The sequence below is a fragment of the Euprymna scolopes genome, chromosome 14 (assembly GCF_053919585.1).
Source record: "Euprymna scolopes isolate OS-2025 chromosome 14, ASM5391958v1, whole genome shotgun sequence".
In the NCBI taxonomy this organism is placed as follows: Eukaryota; Metazoa; Mollusca; class Cephalopoda; order Sepiida; family Sepiolidae; genus Euprymna; species Euprymna scolopes.
This window is the reverse complement of record NC_136495.1, coordinates 49,456,370-49,475,752: the sequence shown is the minus strand read 5'-3', so window position 1 is coordinate 49,475,752 and position 19,383 is coordinate 49,456,370. Positions and strand designations below refer to the sequence as shown.

The 19,383-nt window shown below is 33.3% G+C and overlaps 1 protein-coding gene across 1 annotated transcript in view; it reads left to right on the top strand.

Moving 5' to 3' along the window:
• The first annotated feature begins 2,354 nt into the window (after nt 1–2,354).
• Nucleotides 2,355–19,383, top strand: part of LOC145292991 (transmembrane channel-like protein 7) — a 195,571-nt gene continuing 178,542 nt past the window's right edge. Inside the window, exon 1 of the mRNA XM_080139242.1 lies at nt 2,355–2,626. Coding sequence (XP_079995368.1) covers nt 2,481–2,626 — 146 coding nt within the window. The 5' untranslated portion in view covers nt 2,355–2,480. The remainder of the gene's footprint in view (nt 2,627–19,383) is intronic.

Genomic DNA, 19,383 nt, shown 5'->3' with positions numbered 1-19,383 from the left:
TAAAGTAATTAATCTATCATTATTAATTTTTGGAATCGAATTGATCGGAACATGGGGCCAAATGTATTCTTTATTTATATTAGTTTTTTTTTTTTTTAATTTTCTTCCTTTGAAGATTGTAATGCTAGGTATGGGGCAGCCAAACTAGCTGCCAACATTGCCCCGTTTTTTATTGAAACCAACCGAGAGCTCTTTTTAGTGTCCTCGCCGTTCCCTTAAGTGCAATTGCCTGGATCTCTTTTGCACTTGGTTCACCAAGAATATTAGTTAGGCAGGACTTCAGGTTCTCCTTCCTAAGCCCTGTGGCACCTATGATAACTGGTATAAGTATAGGGAGCAAAAAGGGGGTGGAAGCGGTTCTTGAAAATTTTAGTACATCTGATTTTGATAAAATTCTAACACTAAATATTTGATATCAATAAATAAATATTACCAAAATTTCAGTTTTGGGATGAAAGTGATTTTGAAGAGATTATAGGAGCCATTATATAAGCACACTATTCCATTTGGAAATTAAAATTTATAGGAAACGTGTGCCATAGTCATTAGACCGCAATTAATCAAGATTACCGAATTTCAATTTTTTAGGCCGCTTAAATATTATAGAGATTTTCTAGAATCAAAAATCATGTGATGAATTTTACTCAAAATTGGAGTAAGGATTCTAAACATAAGTTTTTTTTTTATTTCGATTTTCTTAAGGAAATATTAAAGTGTTTTCGTCAGGGAATTCGTTTTACCCATCCTGGGGCGGGTACACTTCTAGTGTGTCATAACTGACAAATGGGCAGTTTATCTTCGCAACAAGATTCGCTTCAAAGTAAGTAAGAGTAAATAAATTATTTTCAAGTAGATAGAAAGAGGTGACCGAGATGGCCGGGGAGGGTCGATAATTTCATCAGTCAACTGCCGTTGTTAGTGACTGACGCGCTTACGACTTAGACACCTGGTTGGTCGAATGGTAGATTTTCCTTTCTTTTCTTTTTCTAACTTCATAAATGTTGCAGTGGTCTGTTCGCTACTCGACAACATACGAAACTCTCAGCGGGGATTAAACATAAACACTTGTTCATTGAGGTATTGACAAGAGGAACCAGCTTCTTGTCATTTTTTTTTTTCTTTTCTAAAAATTTCTCAACGTAAGAATAATGTTACTTCCAAGTCGCATTTTAAAATATGTCCAACGCGATTACAGTTACTGTCGATGGTGCTGTGAGCTATGATAAGACCACTGATATCTTAAAGGGAATGCGCTGTCAGTCAGTCAGGAAGGATTTATGCGCATGTGTGTGTGTGTTTTACCTCATTTCTATGCGTATGTGTGTGTGTGTGTGTGTGTGTTTTACCCCATTTCTTGAAACATGTATGTTAATATGTTCGGTTTAAAGTACGGCCTATAAGATTGACCAAAATAATTACTATTATAACTTGTTCGTCATTTATTACTACGATATATATATATATATATATATATATATATATATATATATATATATATATATGTATGTGTGTGTGTGTGTGTGTGTGTGTGTGTGTGTGTGTGTGTGTGTGTGTGTGTGTGTGTGTGCTCGTTACCTAAGGGAAGGAATCATTCCAGTTTCGTGGAGACGTGAATCATTTCATTATCACTTTTAAATTGGTGTTTCGTAACTTTTTAAAAAAAAATTTTTGAAGATGCTATTTCATAAAAGACAAAAATGCGAAACGCCAATACATTAATATATTTTTAATAAACTAAATTTCGAAAGTTTAATCGTTTTACTTAAATATTTGAACTTCATTTCTAAATTTAAGTAATACATAGTAATGTAATTTTGGCGTAAAAATAGTAATTAAATTTGGTTTTGGTGGCAAAGTACTTTTTTTTGTATATGAATAAAATATTTTTCGTTGCAAAGTAAATCTTTGTACATTTTGCTCTCCGAACATAAAACAAACTGACTACATTTTGTCGCAACTTTTTTCTTAATAAAACAAATGAAAAAAAAAAATTATATAAAAATTATATAAAAAGTATATAACATTACAACATGAACTAAAAACAGGAATTATATTTTTTAAAATGTGATTTTAACTTCAAACATGGATTTTTAAAAGATGCTGAGAAAAAGTGTTCGTCTTTCGTCATTTCGTATACAATGAATGAACAGGCGCCGAATAAAAGTACTTAAAGCAACATTGGGTATTGTATGTGATAAACGTCACAAGCATCATTAAATATCTCTCTCTCTCTCTCTCTCTCTCTCTCTCTCTCTCTCTCTCTCTCTCTCTCTCACACACTCACTCACTCTCACACACACAGACATACTCTCTCTCCTTCTTTTTAATATATATATATATATATATATATATATATATATATATACACACACACACACACACACACACACACGGACAAGTCACCACTGACCGCTAAGCGAGTGTTTTTTTTTGCGGTTTTCTTTCGTTTCGACTTGAAAACTTTTAAAATCGTTCTCAAGATGTTTGAAAGGAACAAAGTGTCGCCGATGCCGGCGTCTTCCGCTGAGAGTTTACCTGAAATCGAGGCGGACACAGGTCTGATACAACGTTACATGCAACAAAGTGCTTTGCGAAAATGGACCCCACACCTGAAAGATAGGATAAGGTAAGATTCTTTGATAATCAGAACATGTACCGCTTGAGATAACAATCCTCAGTAACTACAGTAAATACGGTTCAAATTATATAAAGATTGGTTATTCATTGTACAAAAAAAGCAATATTTAAAGTTTGGAATACAGACCATGCTGAAATAACGTTTTTATTTAGAAATCCATTCTTAACATTGGGGGATTTTTTTTTTTAACTATTCTGGATTTTCACCTTATTACCTAATAAACAAAAGATACCGCAAAAATTGAATTTTTTAAAAGTCGATCTAAAAAATAGCACAGTCTGTAAACTGCATAAGCACCTGAAGTAAAAAAAAAATAGTTTGATTTTAATTTAATCTTTGCCACCTTCTAACAAGTTACGAAAGTATCCAGCAAAAAAGGCCGATGCGAAGACTGCTAGACGATAAATTCAAACGCAACGTCACCCGTTCCTTGTGTTAATGATTTACTAATTAGAAAACCATTCTTAACATGGGATTTTCACGTTGAGATGGCGTGTTGAAAGTTATTTTCGATTTTTTTTTTCAAAAAATTCTTCATATAATGAATTTCACTCTTTCATTGAAATTTGTTCTCGTCTGACTGCTGATTCGATAATCGCTTCGGCATTTTCTGATTGTCCATGTAACTTGTCGAAGATGCCGATGCTAAATTGCCGCAGATTTGATTTTCCAATTATTTTATGTGTTGGCTCTAGTTTGATGTTATACAAACTGGTAATTATTAACTAATGTAATATTAAAGTGATTCTACAGATATTGAACCGAACCAAACCGAGTTTTGTCAAACTAAATCTAAGTATTAGTTTAGAGTTACTATTTATAATCCCTCCCGTCAGACAGAGTTAGACACCAGGGTCGTTTTTGAACGTGGAGAAAGGGAACAAAAATAAAAATTGTCTCAGTCGTGAAGGATTTCTATTCTACTGACACAAGTCTTAGTTAAGAGTTAGGTTAGGATTAGTTTATTCTTAGGTTAGGATAGACCCACGTAAGGTGCTACTTTTATAGAACTAAGCTTTCGATGATAAAAGTCAAATAACTTTATTATATAGATTAATTTACGTTTTACGTATTGAAAATGTATTTTTTATTCTTTGTTTTATCGGTGATGGCCAATTTCTTCTTCTGCCAAAAATAGTTTCGTAAGTTGAAAAAAGATACACCTGAAAAAGGTCAGAGGTTGCATCGGCCGAAACCTTGTGAGAATATTTTCCAATATTATAACAGTTGTCCGAATAATCCAAATAGTCATTCAAACACGGTAGTGGCAGTTTTAGTCATTTAGAACTGCTTTAAAGCGTTACAGAGCTCACTTATTTTTCAACCAAATTTCAAATTAGATTTTATAGATCACCTTCTTAGCTTTATTGTGAAAAAAAATGTTCAATTTTCGTTCAGTAAAACAAGCTATGATGAATTTTCCGGTGTTCAAAATCGTAAATAAACGTAAGGAGGTGAGCGACGGCTTTTATGACTGGTTTCTATAGAAACCACATCGCTTCAGCGACTACTGTTGCTACCAATTCAATTATGTCGCTAAAAGAGAAGTAACAAGTAAAACGGAGAGAATGGAAGCATGAAAAAGAGATAATTGGGGGATTTTATTGAAAGCAGACGAGTGCAGTACATTGTTATTACATATGTGTTTATGGGGCAAAAAAATAAGACAAATTTATCAAAGAACAAGTGAATTTACTGGAAGTTTGGAAAAATCACGGATTACAATAGAAAAATGCGAGCATGAAAAGTAATATTGTTAAGCTTAAACATGGAAAAGTAAAGGACTAGTTGTTAAAACTTGAAAAGAAAGACAAAATATTCTAGTAAAACATATAATAAATTTATAACTAATTGCAGCATTAAGAATTTGTTTTTAATTCCTTGTATAATCAATCCTTAATGCTGCAATATTTTAAGTTATAAATTTATTATATTATTTACTAGAATATGTTGTCTCTTTCTTTTCCAGTTTTAAAAACTAATTTTTTACTTTTCCATGTTTAAGCTTAACCATATTACTTTTCATGTTCGCATTTTTCTATTGTAATACTAAAATAGTTTTATTCAATATTTTATAGCAGTTACCTAAAATTAGCCATCATCAATAAAATTTAGTTAAATTTTATAAGCACAATTTTATAATATCTAAACTAAAACTACAATTTAAAAGGACAATATTCAGTGTGTTTAACCTCAGATTCCCACATTCATCTATCTACCCAAACATGAGTGCATATATAAAATAAACGTAAATAAAAATTTACAACTTGTTTGTTTTCGCTAAAATTTTAAATATTATTTTCCATGCGATAACAAATCTGAGTGACATAAAATCAGAATCGTATTTACTGTAGTTACCGAGAACTGTTACCTCGTGTTTCTGCTTTTAACACCGATTTTGAAAAGAATAGTTATAAATAAAAATGCATTCTGCTGGATTTAAATTAAGAACCCGCTCGAAACGTGTTATTATAATTATTCATTTTTCATTGTATTATATTTTTATAATCGAAAATTTTAAACGCATTTGTTATTCTATTAATAGATCTAATATTTTTCGGGTGTAATTGTAAATCATGTTACAGTGACTGAATGGCTGAGCGATTCGAACGAACACTAAAAAGCAAGTGCATCTAATTGCTGCCCTCTTTTTTCGCTTCCTTTTGATTCTATTTTCTTTTTACTTCTAAAAGCAAATTAGTTTTTAACAAGAATGTGTTAACGTAAAGTATGTTCGACTAATGAAAATCGTTTCACACCCGAAAATTAACAAGTCTCTGCCAAATTAATAAGATGACGCAAACATAGAACCGTCTACAAAACGAGGAAGGAAACAGCCAAAAACTAGAGCTGTCCGTTCCAAAGTACCCACTGTTACCCGCACTCTGCCTTTGCCTGAATTATACAAATAAGGAAGGAATCTTCAATGATTCAAAAGCCTCCAGCAGCTGGCACACATCTATACATGCACTAGCAAGAACAAGGTAAACCAGCACACATACACAATGCCACGCTGCCAAATACTTATCCATTTTTATTACTGACATACGCGTATTATTCATACTCTAAACATTTTGACTTCTGGCTATTTATTCATCTTTCTTCACCAAACAGGAGTTAGTACAAATTAACACTTACTGAATATACCTTTTTATAATCTTACAAAATTTTATTTAAAAATATTTTGTTATAAAATTTGATATTTCTTCGATTTTCAATCACAAAACTGTGTTTATGTTTTACTTAGCATTTGTTAACTGGTGAACTTTTCTATTCTCTTAATGTTTAATTTATTTTCATTTTATTTTACGTGCACATCTGCATGTATGCTTTCATTCCCCCCCCCTATAATATACCTATTATAAACATTATACATTAAATGGTGGCAATACCTTAAGACGCTACCGCCGTATGAAATAGCATTACCAAGGCAAAAGGACCAGGCTACATACTTTTCTAGTTAAACGAAGCAAACGTCAATGAATCTGAATAAAGTTAAAAATCCGAGTCCTGTATATCTTAATTATAATCAGGAAAATCCTATGCATTGACCTAACAGGTTTGCACACAATGTTCTATGTTCATAACAGTTTACGTTTAAAATTGAAATAAAAATACAAAAAGAACAATTAATGTCTTTTTAGGGATCCGGTGATTTATAGTCGTGTGATAAGAAGTTCCGACTACGAACGGAGAATGCAGGATCAAAGTTTGATGTTTCTACACAACACAAACTAAACTGACCTTTGGCGAACTAAGTCTAAAACTTAAGTTAGAGTAAAAACACTTTGGTTAAATAATTTCTTCATAATAAAAAAACTGCTAACAATATATCCAGTTTGTTTAATGTAGTTGATTAACGTTCGCCAGTATCAGAAGTTTTCGGTGAAACTCAAACTTTATGAAATTTTCTTGGATATCTATTTCAAAAATATACCAGAGTTAAAATGATTCATGAAAGAAATGTAAGTTTAATTTATAATTTATGAATATGTGTTTCTTTTGTTAAAAATAAATGTAATGGACTTACATGCAAAGAAACGTATACGACACTAAAATATACTATTTTTTTTTTTTTTATTAAAAAAAAAATTTTTTTAGATAAGGATTGATAATTTATATTTCTTGGATGTTACTCTCACAGCATTATCACTTCCAACCTTCTTCGAGTATTCCTAGTCAAACTCTGGAATCTTTCTGCCGAACTCCTCTAGCCAAAACTACTATCAATAATTCCCTACACTCTTTAACCTAAATGTAGATTCCACGAACAAAGCTTCACGCCTGTGGAACTCTCCCCCGATTTCCTGAACCGTCTCCCTAAGTAATCCAATTTACAAAATTCCCACTATTTATGTTTACTACGCTATAATCACATTGACTAATGTATACCCATTAACGATTATCCTCGAGTGGCCTTCGGGCCTTGATAATGGTGGTTCGTGTGAACTTTTTTTTAAAAAACTCGGGAATCTGCTTGGAATTTTGAACGAAACCATTTACTTGATTCGCAGGGGTGGCAGAGCATTTAAGGGGTAGCATGCTCTCGTTTCGTGAGCCATGACGAAGAATTCAGTTGCAACTTAAAGCATCGCAATTATATTCTTCATATTGCATATCAAATATAATTGATGATTAGTAACTGAATTTCACCTTGTACTTTATCCGTTGCGCTACACGTCCTTTCAAACAATTCTAGTGTGAATTTTGGGAACCTTGAACCTATTCTTGTTTTTAGATGTGCAATCTTATTACTTATTACTAGAGATCGTTGCTTATTACTACACACGCACACATGCACACACGCACACACACGCACACACACACACGCACACACACACATATATATATATATATATATATATATATATATATATATATATATAAGAGCAAATAGTTAATAAAACATGTTAAAAATACTTTGAAAAAGAGTTAAAAACATATTTAATTTGAAAAGAAAACACTAAATAAGTGGATAATCCTTAATCTGCGGAGTTTTGAAGAAATACTTTCCTTCTCATCAGAGGGTAGGAATTAGAAAAATGAGGGATCGGATTTTGCATGCAAAAGTATTTGATGAAACTGCAAGTAAGTCAAAGATCTTACTTGATAACAAAAAGTGAAGTAGAGGGAATAGGGTGAAGAAAACGGTGATTTCACGTGAATGGATAGTCTGGTGAAAGGTAAAGTATTCAATGACGGTAAAATCCAAAATTGTAAATCCAAGAAAGTTAGTTAAATTTCCATTCGCACAAGTAAAATCCAAGGAAATCGCGTAATTGGAAGATGGTCCAAAAGGCCGAAATCCGTGGAATAATTCACAAATAGGTACAAGGAAAAATGGGAAAGAATTCCAATAATATTAATAAAAGAAAAATAAGAATGCGTTAGACAAAGTGTAATTAAGAAAAGTGAGTGAAGAAGAGGGGGAAAAGGTTGAATGGTGATTGAATTAAATATAAAATAGAAAAGCAAATGTCAAAATGACCCAGACGAGATGACGTTAAAAGGCGCCAAAAATATAGGGCAAAAAAAAAGAGGTCAACTGAAATGTACAGGTTATTACTTAAGGAAATATCAGCAGGAGTTATTAAAAGACACTAGATGAAAAAAAATTAAGGGGAGAGGATGGCCGGTATCTGCAAATTCCGGATAAAGCAAGTATGTAAGTAAATACATATAGTAAAATATTAGTAACATATACATACAGGATATGAATGTGTAGGTAGATTGATATATTTGATAGATAGGAATATTTAAACACTAAAACGGAAATTGCAGATAAAAAACAAAAACCGGCCAAACAAGACAATTAAAATAAAGGATTATTAAGTTATAAAGTATTAAGAAAGTATGTAGAAAATACGATAATGTTAAAGAAAAAGTATATATCTGAAAGATTAAAGTAATAGCTATGTAATTTCAAAATTGCCATAATTAAATTTGGACTTATGTTTATGGAAAGAGATCAGTTCCTTTTTAGAATTTATTATATTGTTACTTTGAGGGAAGTAATTATAGTTATAGTTTCGGTTGTGCAGAGGCGACATGATTTAGAGCCTGGAGTATTTAATATTAATTTGCTGATTTGTATTAGGGAAATAGTTTGAATTTTGTTCATTGTGTTCAACAAAGGGTGGGATAATGATTGTACGACGATTGTTTTGGAGGGGATAATGGGTGTTGTTAGTGTTAGGATGGCTGTTGGGAGAAATATTATTATTCTCATTATTATTATTATTATTATTATTATTATTATTATTATTATTATTATTGCTAGTTGTATGATTGTAGATGGAGGAGCTGCTCGAGTGGTATATTGGATTAGTATATTAAAAAATATTAAATATTGGTGTCTGTTATGGGAGGATTGCGTGGGAGCTCAGTAATTGTGCATAAATATATAACATCTTTATGGATGCAATCATTATTGAGTGGGCAATATGTTTGCTATTACAGTTACATTTAGTTTTGGGTTTAATTGGGAAAGGGATTTTTTGGGCTGATTTAATTTTTTGTCATTAGATGTTAAGATTCTTTGTGCTAAATTAGGCATTGTTTAATAAGAAATCCTTATTGAGTTTTTATTGAAAATAGAACTATATCTGTATGGGTATTTGAAAGAGTTTTGTACAATGTTGAAGAATTCCTTAGGTATATTAGTTTTGACATTTACAATAAATGGAGGATTAAACCAAATATTTTTCTTTCTCCTGATATGACTGGGTGGGTTTATATATATATATATATATATATATATATATATATATATATATATATATGAGACGATGAACGTTCTTTATGGAATTAAAAAAAAGCGGTCAACTGTTGCACAAATGCAACATTTTGACTTGCTGTCGTTGAATGATTTCCGCCTATTTACTATGTATGCCCGTTGACGTGACATTTATATTCTTGTGTTAATTGCCGGTGGCCATGAGTTAGAGTGCTAGCCTACAAAGTCAAGAATGACTCTGTGATTGGATTCGAGTTTCCCGATCAGCTGTAATTATCACCTCCTACACTGATTATTGCGTAAGCATGAAATACTAGTGTATATAAGTATAAAAATAATTAATATATTTTTTCAATATTATAATTATATATATTGTATAAATTTTTTTATTCATTCAAGTATTATTGGTTAAATATATACATACCTTTTTCAGCTGTGATAGTTTTTGAACTTTAGCGTTATCAGGCCACTATTCTCAACTGGCTTCAAATGCAAAGGTATGTTATTATTATTTCAATGTTTATTGCGAGGGAAAGTAGGTTAGAAAAGGAAAAAATCCTGTGCTATTCTTGCAAAATATTCAATTCATTTATTCATGGTAAGCCAAACCAAAACGTAGAAAATACAAATTTATTACCTAGTGATACATTCTACAAGACTTGACTTTAGGTATGTTGAGAACTGAGACTTCAACCAGCTATTTAAGAACAATTCATGCATACATGTAACTATTCACTCAATATATGTACAGAGTGGAACGATAAATTATCGCCATAGAAAAGACTACATGATTCCATTTCCGTTTGATGAAAGCCGGTTTTCTTTTGTTGTTGTTGTTGTTGTTGTTGTTGTTGTTGTTGTTGTTGTTGTTGTTGCAGCAGACGATCTACTAGTTACAGTTGAGTACAAATCCCAAGAGCAATAGAAGCCTGCTATCATGTCTGAAAGTGACACAATGTTCAACGGGCGAGACTGGAGCTGTGCCGCTGAACAACTTCTGCTTTCTACCTTTTTAAGTTATGAAAACAGGACCGTTGCCAGCACCCTCAAAATGTAAATCTGAACGGTTCAACGCTTGAGGGCACAACTCAACCCATCGGACGACCCTTTCCGGCCATGGTTATGGTTTTTGGTGTAGTTTCAAATGATGGCACCATCATGCAACCTCACATTTTTAAAGTCGGCATGAAGGTCAACATCAAAGTGTACCTAGATGTGCTAAAGAGTGCGGTGATCCCCTGGTGCAATCCGATGGCCACTGGCAGATCCTGGGCGTGGCAACAGGACTCCGCTCCGGCACACAAGTCCAAAAAGACTCACCCTTGACTTCAGAAGAAGTGCTACGACTTTGTACTCTTCTCTCACTGCCCCCCCTCTTCTCTCGACCTGAACCCGCTAGACTTCTTCGTTTGGTCATACGTCGAGCGAGGACATCACCAACATGACCTCTCACAACACCAAAACCAGCCTGATCGCCGCCATCCGCCGAATATTCCCCGAACTCCCATCGGCGCTTGTGAAAAAGGCATGCTCCCAGTTTCGAAACCGTATCGAGACGGTGATTGAGACTGAAAGCGGCTACATTGAATAGATGTCAGCTCTATTACATAATCAAGTTATCTGAATTGATTTTTTCAATAAAAGTTTTAAAATAAAGCGCTTTCTTTAGGGCGAGAATTTTATCGTTCCACCCTGTACGTATTCAATTTATTTTTATTATGTATTACCTATATTCGTTTATACACACTTCCATATATATATATATATATATATATATATATATATATATATATATATATATATATATATAAATTACAATAAGTTTACCAAGGTAATCAAAATGGTAAACCTAAAATATATTATAAATATTAAAGAGTTAATATTTACAAGTAAAATAAACTCAGCCAGATGTAAAAGCTCAATAAACCCGAAAAGGAAATAGAGCTTATAATATGAACAAATGATTAATAAAACATGTTAAAAGACATCTTGAAAAAGAGTTAAAAACATAAAAATTCGACCGTTTTGGATTTACCATTTTTGGATTTTTACCCTTCACCGGACTATCCATTCATGTGAAATCTTTTTATCATTTTTCTTTTGCCTCCTGTTCCCTTTACCTCACCCTTTTCCCTTTTTTTAACCAAGTAAGATCTGTGACTTACTTGTAGTTTCATTAAATACTTTTATATGCAAAATTCGATCCTGCATTTTGCTAATTCCTGCCCTCTGATGAGGAGAGTATTTCTTCGAAACTCCGCGGATTAAGGACTATCCACTTATCTTGTGCTTCCTTTTTTAAAATTAAATATGTTTTTAACTCTTTTTCAAGATGTCTTTTAACATGTTTTATTAATCATTTGTTCATATATATATATATATATATATATATATATATATATATATATATATATATATATTACTTTTAAAATCTAAGCCCTTAGCATGAATTCTATCAATTTAAAAACAAACATGAATATTTCGTAATGCAGAAATTCATGATAAAATAAACAAAATAGACAAAATAAAAATTTAATTAAATTTAGGAATAAACGCACAAACTAAAAATTAACTGAATTATTTATTTTTTTTTTTTACAAAGGAGTCACCACTTATCAAGGCTCAGATGCCATTCGAGGATAAGTGTTAATGAGTGTCAATGGAAAAATATCGGAATAATCGTTATTAGTGAAAATTTAGTAAATGTGATTACTTTAGTGGAACGGCTCATCAAGAACTTGTTCACGTTGGACTTGAAAACAACCATATTTGTAGTCAGTTGGAAAGCAGGAAAACTGAGAAAATCCACAGGCGTACAGTTCTAAGAAAAAAACTTTGTTCATGGAATATACGTTTAGATTAAGGCACAGATAAATAGTGGGAGAAAATATTGATAGTGATATCAGCTAGCCGAGTGTTTTTCGTGAAAGTCAGGCAAGGGGTACCATAGATTGGAACTCAGACGAGCACTTTCCATGAAAATAAAGATGAAGCGAAGACAGGCTTGCAACATCTTTTCTGTGGGAGAGATTTGCAGGGAAAACGGCACCCTCTCACTAGGCTGCGAAGTCTGTTTTGAACTCTATCAAGGCAGGATAGGTGCTCCAACAGCTCCTGCCTAGATGTGACAACAGTACTCCGTCCTTTGACGTATCGAACGTATATTAATCTATATATTATAATTAATGGCTCATATATTGTATTAAATTCTATACTAGGTCTGTTAGTAGGTGGAGTCACCCAGCACATGGGCTGCTTCTTGTAAGTAGGAAACTAGTCTGACTATTTCCCCAGTGTCTTCGTTTTTATCTTCATCGTACGACATATCATCCACCAAGTACACAAGATATTTCAATTGCTCTTTCTTTATTTTGCGTGCATCCGCGCTAACATTACTTACATGTGTGCCAGCAACACTTTCATCTACATGACCTGAAAGTGCACCAATTCTCTCAGTATTAATGGACGTTCGAACTACCTGGACATATGCATGTAATTCATTACCAAGTGATTGATTAGATATTTTCTCAATATATGTAGATTGCAGTGATGTTCTTCTCTGGAGGAATCATTCATACGAGTGGATGTGCCGCCAGAAATTATCTGTATCTAATCATCCTCATCAATACTTGAAACACCTTTTTTATGTCATTTTACACGCAATATCGATTATTTGCATCGATCATTGGCTGTTATTTCTTCGACCAACTTGATTTTCCTCGTCAGTCACCCACCCACCTCACTCTTATTCCTATCTATGAACATCAACTATAATTACAAAAGACGTGTAAACTTATTACAGCTATGAGAAAACACGAGTTTACTGCATGTCATGATACGACGATTTTACTGCATGTCATGGTACGACGCTCAATCAATATAAAGTTATATTTATCATCTGTGTTCTCATGTTGATGTCGACACTTGCGCATTAAAATGTTGGCATGTTTCGCTGCACAATCGCTGTCCGAGTCGGCGGATTCTACCGGAGCATCCAATACGACTTTTCTTTAATGAGAATTTCCCATTCTTCTACAGACAACGCCCGTAGGTTCTCGCGCAGTCGTCTTTGTGACAGAGCCCGGCATTTGTTTTCTAATTTTTTGTAAGAGACGGGGACAGTCATTTCGACTACCACATAATATGGCTGCCTGCGCACATATAATTTCTTTCTATTTTAACGGGTTTTTAATCTTTTTAAATCACCAATCTTAAACTCTACGTCTCTTGTTTGGCTAAGAGACTCATTCAGCTTCATTTGCTTTCCTAATATTATTCCTATCTAAAGTGAATGTGCTATGTATTTCTGTTAGGACATGTTTGTGAGACCTGAAATTTTGTATACAGCTTTGTTATAATAAAGTAGTGAACACAAAGTATTATGGTATTCGTTCGATGTGCAGTTGAGGATTAATAGGAAATAGTCACCACAATTTCATATTTACTTCAAATGTTTCGTCGAAAACTACTGGGTGGATCTGGCTGACATTTTTGTAATGTTTTTTACTATAAGGTGCAACGAACTAAGTAGCATGGTATCCATTCAATGCACAGTTAGTTATTAATAGGTATTAACATTTAATCATAAAATGAGCACAACTTTAACGGTATTGAACCATCAATTTGGTATAAAGTATAGATTTTCAGTAAACGGGCTATAACTTTAGTCTGTTTAACTAGTGTATGTTAATGTTCTCTGGTTCATTATCAGTTAAAAGTTGAAGTCGTGCTACAAATCCGGGGCAACTTTCGGTCATCAACAGCTGTTTCGTTTCCGCTTTCTTGTTAAAAACAGCAAAAGCCTTCGACCAACCTCTATACGTGAATATACAATGAATACCCTTTAGGTAAGGCCCAGATACATCGAAATAAAATATAGCGAGACGAAGATTTACTTGACAACAGTTTTGCACAGACATCGCATTTACGTCTAACATAATGTACCTATTTACTATGCCTCCCCACGGGACAGAGTTAGACACCAGGGTCGTTTTTTAACGTGGAGAAAAGGTACAAAAATAAAAATTGTCTCAGTCGTGAAGGATTTCTCCTCCGCCGAAAGAGAACAACATAATGTATGCTGCAATTAATGATCTTCCAAATCACATCCTTACATCATTCGTAGACATTTATGCTGACGACACTACCATCTATGGTAGCACATCAAAGACCGTTCTCTCTGACTCCCTCTCCTCTGATCTTGGGCACGTTGTACAATGGGGAAAGAGGTGGCTGGTTACTTTTAATGCATCTTAAACCAAGCTTCTATCTTTACATCATCAACACTCTGATGGCCATCTGGCATCAATCGAAATGAATGGCTCTAGTCTTGAGGAGGCTTCATGTTTTGACAAGCTTTTAGGCTTGACCTTTACTCTCGATCTGAAATGGAACACTTACATCAAATCCATTGTCAAGGTCGCTGGAAAAATGGTTGGATCATTCTACTGCTCTAGTAGATATCTCACTCCTAATGCAATTCTCTACCTATATAAAAGCCAGATACGGCCACGATGGAGTACTGTTGCCACATCTGGGCAGGAGCTGCTAGAAGCAGCTTATCCTGTTTTGACAGAATTCACAATGGACTTTGTAGCTTAGTGGGGGTGCCTTTTTCTCCTACTTGCAATCTCTTTCCCACAGAAGAAACATTGCGAGCATGTCTCTGTTTTATCAGGATTTTCATTGCAAGTGCTCGTCTGAGCTTCAATCCATGGTACCCCCTCGCCAAACCTTCACAAGAAACACTCGTCTAGCTGAAACCACAATCAATAATTTCCCACACTCTTTATCTGTTCCTAACCCTAAATGTACATTCCATGAACAAAGTTTCTTTCTTAGAACTGCTCGCCTGTGGAACTCTCTTCTGTTTGCCTGCTTTCCAGCTGGCGACAATCTGATTGTCTTCAAGTCCCACGTACACAAGTTCTTGATGAACCGTCCCCCTAAGTAATCTAATCTACAAAATTCCCACTACTTATGGTTACTACGCTTATAATCATATGGACTAATGTATACCCATTAACCCTTATTCTCGAGTGGCCTCCGGGCCTTTATAAATAGTGATCCTGTGTAAAAAAAATTGTAACCAGCCGTACTTAAAGTTCTTGTTTTTATTTGCTTTATTTGTATGAGTTAATTGAGTAAACGTTCTAGGGGGTTATGGTCTGTGTTAATGGTCAAAGTTCAACTAAACAAACAGTGGTTTAGTCTGTGAAGGGTGTAATGATAGCATACATTTCTTTTTCTATAATTGGTCACCTTATCTGTGTGTCACTTATAAGATAAAGAGTAAATTGTTTTTAGCCATACCCTGATCATAAACTAAGTGTGACAAACATGCGCCAATCAAATGATCGGAGGCGTTAGTATCGTACTTTGGAGTAATTGCTCCAAGTCCTGGGTAATTGCGCCAACTAGCTAAAAGTGCTCTTTTTGGCAACCACGCATATAAAGAGTACTTTTTTAGTTGGCTCAATTACCCCAGGATTTGGCGCAATTACCCTAAAGTACGGTATATAATTTTTATTTGGATCTAGAATAGCCAGTATTAACAGTATGAAGCATTATTAACGCGAACTGAATTTTTAGTTTATCGAAAACAGCCTTCATCCCATTTGAAAAGCGCATATTTCTCCGTTAACTTAATTAGGGGCTCAGCAGTATCAAGAAAATTTCTAATAAATCGCCGATGATACGAGGTCATTCCGATGAATGTTCTTATCTGCTTCACTGTAGATTGAATCGAAACTGATCTTTAAGTCTTGACTTTTTATTAAAATCTGATTTGCTTCTCACTAACTTTGAAACCCAAGTATTAATTTTTTTAACGAATCAGATTGCGAAGGTTTCAAGCCGAGATTATGCTTCCGCAAATTGCCCAAAGCGTTATCTATATTCTCCAAGTGATCCTCCATTGATTTGAGTATATAAACATGTCATCCAAATATGCAGCGCGAACTATTCTTGGCTGTGTGACACAATTGCAATATATTATTGGAACACATCAGGAGAGTCTGTGAGTCCAAACGGCATTATATTAAAATGAAACAATCCCCATTTGCAAGTAAATGCACTTCTTCTATTTATCTTCTTTATGAAGTTTAGCCTACCGATAAATAGGTTTCAGATCTAACTTAAAAAGTACTTTGCTGACTTGAGCAGAACCACTATATCATCAATAACTGATAGCGCTCGAGCGTATTTCTTTGTGTCTTTGTTAAGTGCTCTAAAATCAACACAGTCTCTGTCTCTATAAACAATAGATGTCGTTTTCCTGTTGAGAAATTAATGATCGACATAGACTGGTGTTCGTCATAATGTATTTTTATCTATACCATCTAATCTACCATCTTGTTGTCTTCGGGTTGGGTATTCGGCTTTCTGCGTGTGCAAGGATCATGTCTTTGCCATCCGCAGACGATCCGATAATTGAATCCTTGTAATTTTAATAACATATCTTCTAGACGTAGTGACTAGTGGCTTTTGGTCAGAATGCTTGCATATAAGTCACGTAACGTTTTATTCCACGCACAATTGCTAATATTTCTTGTTCAATATTGCTGTGTATGTATTGACCGTCAACCAACATTTTATTAAACCAATTGAAAAATAGAAATTACGGCACTAACCTTAAACGGTTTTAACCGACTTCTTCCGAAGAAGGAAATTCCATAGGAGTATGAAATTCACAAAAAGTCCCCCAATCGAATGTACATTCCCGTTATGGAAGATGACGACGTTAGGTTTTTGCAACTCTTGTAGGGAAGTGTCGACGTCCTTCTACATGCAGCGCCTGGAATTCCCAAATTGGTCACCCATCTGGTACTGCTCAAGCTCAATGTTGCTTAACTTATTAAACCAATACAACGAGTTTACCTTCCTGTATCAGTGTTACCTTTATAAGCTCATGCAAAGAGGGGGGATAGTTTATGACAAAATAGTATACGGACGGAGGCATCTTTATTCGAAGTTGTATGACTTTTTAAAATTATTAACAATAATTCAGATTTGAAACGCAGTGGGTTAGAGAAATTGAAAAACTAGTTATCCCAAATCAAAAGTTTATTTTGATTTATATTTTAAAAACTTTAACGTGGTCGCATGGTATTTTCAACGCATAAACAATGATAGCAAACTTATTTAGTAGCACAATTAACTACTGAATTATGACTGTTCAAAGTTTGTTGGAAATAATAAAATTTGCTGTATTGTGTGCGTTTGGACTAAAAGACATTCCTCACAGTATATAACTTAAATTCAGACTTCAAACAAGTGAAAAATCCTCACAAATGTAATATTCTGTGGTAAATGACAGTAATATTTATTATTTGCAGATTTATTTTTGCCCAAAGCTGCTGACGATTATGCCCAGACCATATTTACAAACACGATATTAATGTTATGAAGGAAGTATGACAAATTTTCTAATTATCGTCTTTTATATGGCTAAGCAGTTATAAAAACAACTTTTTATATGTGTTTGGTATATACGAATTCTATATTACTTTTTATATATGACCGCTTATGGTAAACGGATAGACACAATGGCGCCGGCTCTTTTTCGGTCGTCCATGTGTCGTGTAAATATAGCTGTGTGTGTGTGTCTCTCGTGTAAAGACTTGTGTCATATGAAGAAATTACAATTTCTTATCCAAAATAATATAATTAACCAAAAATAATAATTAATAAATAATATATAATAAAAATATTTATTAATATAATTAAATATTATAATAATATAATAATACTTGAAATATTATATAATAAAATGACATATAAAATATAATATAAAAATAAATAATAAATAATATATAAATTAAAATAATATATAAGATAGCATAAAAAAGATCAATGAAAATATCCTTTTAAGCGTTTCTGGAGACGTTTAAAATATAACTGAAAAAAGTATTCTTTTTTTCGTTGGTTCCAGAAGGTTCCGCAAACTAAGTGTTCTTAATTATTGAATTTTGGAACATTCTCCAGCAATTACTATAAATAGAAAGGTATGCGTTTATAAAACCAGTTATTGTTTCAGACACCAAATTTAAAGGGACGCGAAGTTAGGGCGACCTTCTTGCTACGATCAATAACTCCGGCCAAATAACGAGAAATGATTGAAACTTGTGCGTAAATAAGCACACTGAACGTCATGCCTAATAAACTATTCTTCAAACAAACTGCAACAGACATTATGGATTATTCTGAATCTTAATATTTTCCAAAGAAAATATATTTTTAATGTTATATAAATATTTTTATCTTACGGTATATTGCTAGAACAAAAATCTTTATTATCTCCCTTAGATCATTATGGTTACTGTATAATAGTTTTTGTTACATTTTCTTTTGTTTACAATAAATTAATTTTATTTTTAACTCTATTCTCTGTTTCTTTTTACTCTTTTTTATTTATATATATGTTGCAGTGAATACCTCCTAGACATCACAAGAAAGTAACAATTTGTTCGACTTTTCTTACTTTAAAAAGGTGTAGTGCAGTTTCTGAAGACCTTTCTCTTACCATTGTCATTATGAAGTGTTGTTGAGTAAGGAATAATAAAGTTTAGATGAGCAGTGATTTTGACACTTCTTTAGTAGCGAATACTAGCGCGTCCCGTGGCCTGGTGTTGCCTGAAAATTGACGAACCCAAGATTATTATTAATTTCAAATCTTTTAGATTGACATTTAAATCACGTAAATACCTTCGATTTTGTTCACTATATATATATATATATATATATATATATATATATATATATATATATATATATATATATGATTTATAATTAATTAGGGGGATACCCGTTTCAGAAAGGACATTAGCATTAGTTTTTAAGGTTATTGGTATTATGGGGGGGTAAGCTAATATAGCCATTTCAGGTATAATGGAATTACTCAGAGACTATAAATATAATTACATATAAACGTTGATGTAGCGATTTGTGACAGTTATGGCCACCTGAATAATGACGTGTACGTTCGTAGCATATTTTGGTTAATATACTT